At 60.4% G+C, this 7,313-nt stretch overlaps 1 protein-coding gene across 5 annotated transcripts in view; it reads left to right on the top strand.

Moving 5' to 3' along the window:
- Positions 1-2,111: 2,111 nt before the first annotated feature.
- Positions 2,112-7,313, top strand: part of BCR (BCR activator of RhoGEF and GTPase) — a 103,021-nt gene continuing 97,819 nt past the window's right edge. For all 5 annotated transcript variants that reach the window (XR_003621868.2, XM_028162352.2, XM_028162351.2 and 2 more), the window contains exon 1: positions 2,112-3,864. Coding sequence is in view for 4 of the 5 variants with exons in the window: in XM_028162352.2 (XP_028018153.2) it covers positions 2,559-3,864 (1,306 nt within the window). In the remaining variant the exon portion in view is untranslated. The remainder of the gene's footprint in view (positions 3,865-7,313) is intronic.

Here is a 7,313-nt window from a genome sequence, read left to right as displayed (position 1 = left end):
CCTGCCTCACCCTTTCCTCCCTGGGCTCTGCGCTCCCACTCGGGCCAGCACTGGCTGAGCACCTACTATGTCGTAAGCACTGGGGGTTCACTGGGGAACAAGACAGACAGATCTCTGTTCTTAGAAGTTTAGATCTAGCTGGGGACAGACACCAAATGGGGGATTACAGAGTGTTATATACATGGACGCCACTTTCCTCCTCATTCTTCCCTTCCTCAGGAGGGAGGAATGATAAGAAAGCTCTTCGGGGAAGGACCAGAGACCCAGGGTGGGAGTGCTTTCAGGGAAGGCTCAGAGGATGGGAGGAGTGTCCCTGGGGCCAGAACAAGCTGTCCCATGGGGAGACAGTCACTATCTTGCAGTGTCCTTGTGCCCAACAAGCCACTTGCTCTACCAAGAGAACAGAGCTTGCAAACCCAAACCAAACAGCATCAGAGTTTCTGATATGAGCTTGCTTATGTGTACAATATTTAAGGTGGGGCTGAGTTGGGGCCTGCAAACCAGAGAAAGGGACACCTCACTGATGGATGAAGCCACCCCCCTCCAAAGTATCCTTTTCTTTCCCAGGTGTTTAATGATAATGTCCCTGATGAGCCCACAATTCCCCCTGGAAACTGAGAGACCCTGTCAGCAAGGGGGAAAAAATGTTTGTGCTTTTGGGATTCTCCTTGCTGACAGCCAGGGAATGGGGTTTTGGAGGCCTGGGTTCTAGTCCTGTCGGACCCACTCCCTGGGTGATGGGAGCAGGTCATCCAAGGAAGGCAACTAATACTGATGCTGAGCTGCTGTGTGCCATGCCCTGGGAGGTCAGGATTTATTATACCCGTTTTGAAGAAGAGGTCCTCAGGATGTGAGCACTGCTGGGATTTCCGCCTCGCATTGCTGGCCACAAAGTCAGGGCATCAACCCCTGTTTCCTCACCTGCAAAACAGGCTTTACAAGGGCCCTGTTGGCCTTGCAGAGGAGTGGGAGGGGACATGGGGCCTGGGAGGGGTGACAGCAGGAGGGTGGAGAGCCTGCAGGGGGCGGCAGTGAGCTGTGCCTGGAAGTGTCTGCCAGTCCCGCCCCCAGGGTTTTCCTGCCAGTCTCCCAGGGCACCAACATTAAAGGCAATCATGGAAGGAACAGCACATGCTTTATGTTTGCCCTATCTGGTTGCCTTACACATGGTGCTCACAACATCTGACATATGAGGACAAAACTTGGGCTCAGAGAGGGGAAGGGAATTGCCAAGGTCACAAACAGGCCGGCCCTGGGCTCTGTTCCTCTAGGTTAGATGTCAGAGCATCCGCTCTGGGTGGCACTGGAACTGCGGGGAAGGCAAGACAACCCCTCACATCCGTGCAGGGACAACAGCCGCGGGGGCCTGGGAGGGGGGTGGGGACGTATCCTGCTTCTCATTTCAACGCCCAGGAAGCAGGCACAGAGGGGCAGAGGCGGTCAGGACTCAAGGCGGGTTCTCTGGTCGACAAATCCTGTTTCCGTATCCCCTCACCCAGCAGGCTGATTGGGGTATTTTCACTTGGCGCCTCTTGGACTCCCTCCAGGGTGCTGTGTGTCTAAGATCTCTGGGCTTCCCTGGGGGACGAGAACAGATTTTGTTTCGCTGCCCGCCTGGGCTATGCTGTCTTCCGCCCAGCCCTGCGCGTCCCAGTGGAGGCTGGCGACCCCTTCAGAGGCAGATTACAGAGATAAGTTCTGAGTCAGGCAAACACCTAGCCCAGGACCGCAGGAAGGGAGACGTGGGTGTTGAGTGACCTGGGGAGAAATTCCTATTGATTATCTCTGTGACAGTCCCGTGTGGCAGATGTTGCTTCATCACCCACCCCGGGACCCCAGCGCTGGAGGCCCGTTGGCACCGCTGGGTGACCTGTCCGCTAGGGGCGCGCTCAGCCGTGACGCCGGTGAGGGGCTGCCGGGCTGGGGGGCAATGCGGACCCAGGGGTTCCTGTCCCAGGAATGCAGAACTCGCCGTCCGGGCCTCGGTTTTCCCAGGCGCGGGGACGCTGGCAGGGCCACGGCTGGGCGGGGGAGCGGCCCCTTTAAGAGGCCCTCCCGCTCGGTCCGCCGCGCCGCGGCCACCGCCCCCCGGCCCTCCCCTTCCTGCGGCACCGAGTGCGGGCCGGGCGCGAGTGCGGCGTGAGCGGGCGGGCCAAGCGCAGCGCGGGGAGGCGGCGGCGGCTGGGCGAGGGCGCGGGAGCCCGAGGAGACAAGCGCGCCGGCGGCGGCCATGGGCTAGTGGGCCCGGCCTAGCGGAGGTAACACCCACCCTGCGCGCGCCGGGAGCCCCGCACACAATAGCGGCGCGCGCAGCCCCGCGCCCTTCCCCCGCGCTCGCGCGCCCGCCCCTCGCCCCGCCCCGCGCGCGGGGAGCCTGGCCGCAGCCCTCACCTGCCGCCCGGGAGGGGGCGGGCATTGTTCGCCAGCTGCCGCCACCGCTGCCCCACTGGGGGCATGGGGGCCGCCCGGCGCCCCGGGCCGGGCCTGGCGAGGCCGTCGCGCCGCCGCTGAGCCGGGCCCCGCGGCAGCCGGGCGGCGCAGGTGAGGCCGGCCGCGCCATGGTGGACCCGGTGGGCTTCGCCGAGGCGTGGAAGGCGCAGTTCCCGGACTCGGAGCCGCCGCGCATGGAGCTGCGCTCGGTGGGCGACATTGAGCAGGAGCTGGAGCGCTGCAAGGCCTCCATCCGGCGCCTGGAGCAAGAGGTGAACCAGGAGCGCTTCCGCATGATCTACCTGCAGACGCTGCTGGCCAAGGAGAAGAAGAGCTACGACCGACAGCGCTGGGGCTTCCGGCGCGCGGCGCAGCCCCCCGACGGCGCCGCCGAGCCCCGCGCGCCGCGCCCCCAGCCCGCGCCAGCCGACTGCGCCGACCCGCCGACCGCCGACGAGCCCGAGGCCCGGCTCGACGGGAAGGGCTCCCCGGGCAAGGCCAGGCCCGCGGCCACGCGCAGGCCCGGGGCCTCCGCTCCCGCGGACCGCGACGACCGCGGGCCCCCCACCAGCGTGGCGGCCCTGCGTTCCAATTTCGAGAGGATCCGCAAGGGCCCCGTCCAGCCGGCGGCGGCGGACGCCGAGAAACCCTTCTACGTGAACGTCGAGTTCCACCACGAGCGCGGCCTGGTGAAGGTCAACGACAAAGACGTGTCGGACCGCATAAGCTCCCTGGGCAGCCAGGCCATGCAGATGGAGCGCAAGAAGTCCCAGCAGGGCGCTGGGCCCGGCCCTGGGGACCCGCCCAGGCCCTCCTACCGCGGGCGCCTCTCCGAGAGCAGCTGCGGCCTCGACGGCGACTTTGAGGACGTGGAGCTGAACCCGCGCTTCCTGAAGGACAACCTGATCAACGCCAATGGCGGCAGCAGGCCCCCCTGGCCGCCCCTGGAGTACCAGCCCTACCAGAGCATCTATGTCGGGGGCATGATGGTAGAAGGGGAGGGCAAGGGCTCGCTCCAGCGCAGCCAGAGCACCTCGGAGCAGGAGAAGCGCCTTACCTGGCCCCGGAGGTCCTACTCCCCTCGGAGCTTTGAGGACAGCGGAGGCGGCTACACCCCGGACTGCAGCTCCAACGAGAACCTCACGTCCAGCGAGGAGGACTTCTCCTCGGGCCAGTCCAGCCGCGTGTCCCCGAGCCCCACCACCTACCGCATGTTCCGGGACAAGAGCCGCTCACCCTCGCAGAACTCCCAGCAATCCTTCGACAGCAGCAGCCCCCCCACGCCCCAGTGCCAGAAGCGGCACCGGCAGGGACCGGTGGTCGTGTCCGAGGCCACCATCGTGGGCGTCCGCAAGACGGGGCAGATCTGGCCCAGCGATGGGGACAGCTTGTCCAGCAGGCTGCTTCAAGACGGCACCTTCCATGGAGACGCAGGTGGGTACCTCTACCACCCTGGTGGGCACACCTGCCCCTGGCTGGAAACCACTGAGCAGTAGGGAATGCGGGGAGGAAAAGGTGGATAGTTTTTGGAGTGATTTTCAAATACTGTTGTGGACTGGAAGGATTCTTAATGATTCTGAGCCTGAACAAACTACATCCCACCTTCCTCCTGAAGGCAGATTCCCAGTGTTTGGAATGGGATTGGGGTGGGAGGGGTGGTGTGTGGGACGGTCGGTGGCTCCTTCCTTTGGGTCTAGAGCTCTGTGCTTCTTGTGAGGGTACTCTCTGTGGGTTGGGACCAGGATGCCCTGGGCAGTCATCTCCTTGCCTTCTGATTCCCCCCACCTGAGCAGTAGGGATGGTATAAAGAGTGGGTCATCTCTGCTGCTTGGATGGATGCTTTTAGCCGGGATTGATCCGTGTCTTGGGCAATCCCCGCCACCTGTCCTGGAAGAGTTATATGACACGTTTGGGGAACCCAAGAGGTGCCAGCTGCTCCCAGGCCATAGGAGTGTCAGGTTCGCTTGCTAGTCAGAGCAGGTGAAAATAGGAATGAAGAGGAAGTGAGGTGACGGACAGTTCTGACTCAGTGGGCCACTGAAGATCCACAGGGTGAAGATTTTATCCAGGGCTGAAGCAGGGCCACGCCCGTTCTGATCTGCCCAGTTTTGATGAGAGACATCACCCATCATTACTCACCTCTGTGCATCTTACCCTAGCTCCATTTTCTGATCCATCAGTGTGCTCTTGCCTCCTCGTCTTCCCTGCCCACTGATGCTCATTTTGGGCTCCTAGTCCACGGTCTGACTCCTGGCCCTGAGATTAAACCTATGGGATTTGTGTATATAGTACATGTACACATTTGAGTACAAATACCGTGAGGCGCAGGGGTGATGGGACTGGGTTTTGAGATCCAGGCACAGTTCGTGACTGGAGTAAGGAGAGGGATTGGGGAGGGGTGGGTGGTGAGGCAGTCGGGAGTCTCTCAGAGTCCTGGTCCCTGTTGGGCTGATCTGGTTTTCTGCTCCATTGATTTTCCTTTCTCTGCTGATGGAGTTGTATGTGCTTCCTTGGTCAGCATCCTCTTGAAACAAGTGAGGCTATTTTTGGCTCTGTGGAGTGGCCTCTTTGCGATCAGTGCCCCGTCCTGTTTGTTTTAGGCACATCTAGTTGCTGACTTCATCTGCTGCTGGGGTGGGCTGTGGTGTGTCGCCGGGATCTGTGGCCTGGCCCAGCCGCATCCCCTGAGTCCCTCGTGGGACGGGTTGGGGGGAGGCCGTAGTATTTAGAAGCCTGCTTTGCAGGCACGTCAGCTCCTCCAGGGTCTGGAGGATTGCCCTGTGGTCGCTGGGCACCAGCCCTGTCTGGCCAGCTGTCGGCTGAGCGAGCCAGCTTGAACTGGTCCTCGGCGCCCGCCAGGGTGTGGGAGAACGTCGTTAATAAAGCAGAAAATGAGGCGTTTTCGTGGAGACCTACAACCTGAAACCATGATGTCTTGCTGGGGGAATTCAGAGTCTCCAGGGACCGGGGCCCTGTTGGAGGGGGTGTGTTTCGGGGCCCTCCCTGCGGGCCGTCTCCCCAAGCTCACAGCTCCTCGCCTGCCTCTCAGCCCCTGCACACAGGAGAACCCGGCTCCGTGGGTAACGCTGGGTAGGTTCCCAGCCGAGGAGTTAATTTGACAGCTTGGACCCCACTCTTAGCACTTTCTGGATCCTTCTCTGAAAGTCCTCAAGGTCCCACGTTCTCTCTCCTGTTAGGTTTTGAAACTCTTGGTGGTTTTAGCTCCGGGAGCCTGTAAACTCAGTACCCAGCACGTTCCTCTGAACGTTGTGGCTGGAGGGGAAGGAGGGACCCATTGGCCCGGCCATCTGTCTCTGTCCTATTTAGCTATGTTCTTTAGGTGCCTGCTGGCCAGGGCTGCGCCTCTGAAATGTGACAGTGAGGAAAATCGCTGTGGGGAGGGAGTGGAAGTCACCTAATTTCTCTGACGCAACAGCAGCCGCCGACATGGGGGCCCGGCCCTAGTAGCTTCAGAGCCTCTTTACTCCCGTATTTCCGAGTTGAGGAAAGGAGCTGAAATGACCACCAGCCGCTGTGTGCCAGGCATGGTGACAGCATGCTTCAGGCAGGGCCCCCTGTGGGCTCTCCATCACCCCACCTGCTCCACATCTGCAGGTAAGGATGCAACCAGGAAGTGGCAGAGCTGGGCCTCCAGGCCCCGCGGGAATGCAGAGCCAGTGTTCTTCCCACTGACCCACACATGCCTGAAAAATGCGAGTGGGGGTGTCTAGGGGTCCTTCGAGCTCCGCACACCCAGGGCCCACCGGCTGCGAGCTCTGCTGTGTGCAAGCCTGTCCCTCTTACAGTACGGGCTGCATAGAAGGAGAGAGTGTGGTCCTTGCCCTCTGGGAGCTTACAAGTTAATGAGAGACAGGAACACACACATCACTTATGTGTTCAGAGGGCATGCCATCAGGGAAACTTCTGGAAATAGCTGCATTGGAGAAGGGCCTTGTCTAGGGGCAGGGGGTGGGGGCTGCCGTCTGCCCCTGAGGAGCAGTGGAGCAGAGGCTTCTGTGACTCTGGACTGTGTGCTTTGTCCTTTATTTATTTATTTATTTATTTTGTGGTACCATATGACATAAAATTTACTATCTTCACCCACATTAGCCGTTTTTAAGTGTACAGATCAGTGGCATCAAGTGCGTTCACGTAGTTGTGCTACCATCACCACTGTCCGTCTCCGGAACTTTTCATCTTCCCGAGCTGCGACTCTGTCCCCATCAAACAGCAGTGCCCCCTCCCCCAGCCCCTGGGACCGTCTCCTCTACTTTCCGTCTCTATGATTCCATGACTCTTGGCGCCTTGTCGCAGGAGTGGAATCACACACATTACGTGTCCCTCCGTGTCTGGATAATTTCACTTTGCGTCGTGTCCCCGAATGTCATCCATGTGGTGTCACATCCACGTGTGCGTCTTGAAGGCAGGGATCCCTGGTTCATTCCTGGGCCTCCCGTGGAGCCCAGCTCAGAGCCGTACACACAGCACATCCCCAAGATCCTGTCCTCCTTTCCACAGTCGGGGGGCCGGGTCGGGAAGATGGGAAGGTGGCTGGTCATTGGGAAGCGTCTTAGCTGTGTCTACCCCTGTCCCTTAAACTCCTTTCGAGGACTTTGGCCACCCTTTCCTGAGAGGCCACCCAACCAAGGACCTTTCCTCTTTTAGGTCTGAGGCACCCCCAGCCCCATGTGTCCCTTGTGAGATGGGACCCTAGATCTTGTGTTTCTTCCTGGGCGCTCCTGCAAGTGGCTGCCCTGTTGTTTCACATTTCTGTTAAGCAGCTTAATTTGCCCTTTGGATTCTGGTGACATGTTATCATCAGAATGATCGCAGCTTTGTTTTTCCCTTGGGTGGTTGAATGGACCGGCGACGAGCGTGAGTAA

The sequence above is a fragment of the Balaenoptera acutorostrata genome, chromosome 13 (assembly GCF_949987535.1).
Source record: "Balaenoptera acutorostrata chromosome 13, mBalAcu1.1, whole genome shotgun sequence".
Classification (NCBI taxonomy): Eukaryota; Metazoa; Chordata; class Mammalia; order Artiodactyla; family Balaenopteridae; genus Balaenoptera; species Balaenoptera acutorostrata.
Note: the sequence above shows the minus strand (reverse complement) of the source record. Positions and strands in the feature narration are given on the sequence as shown.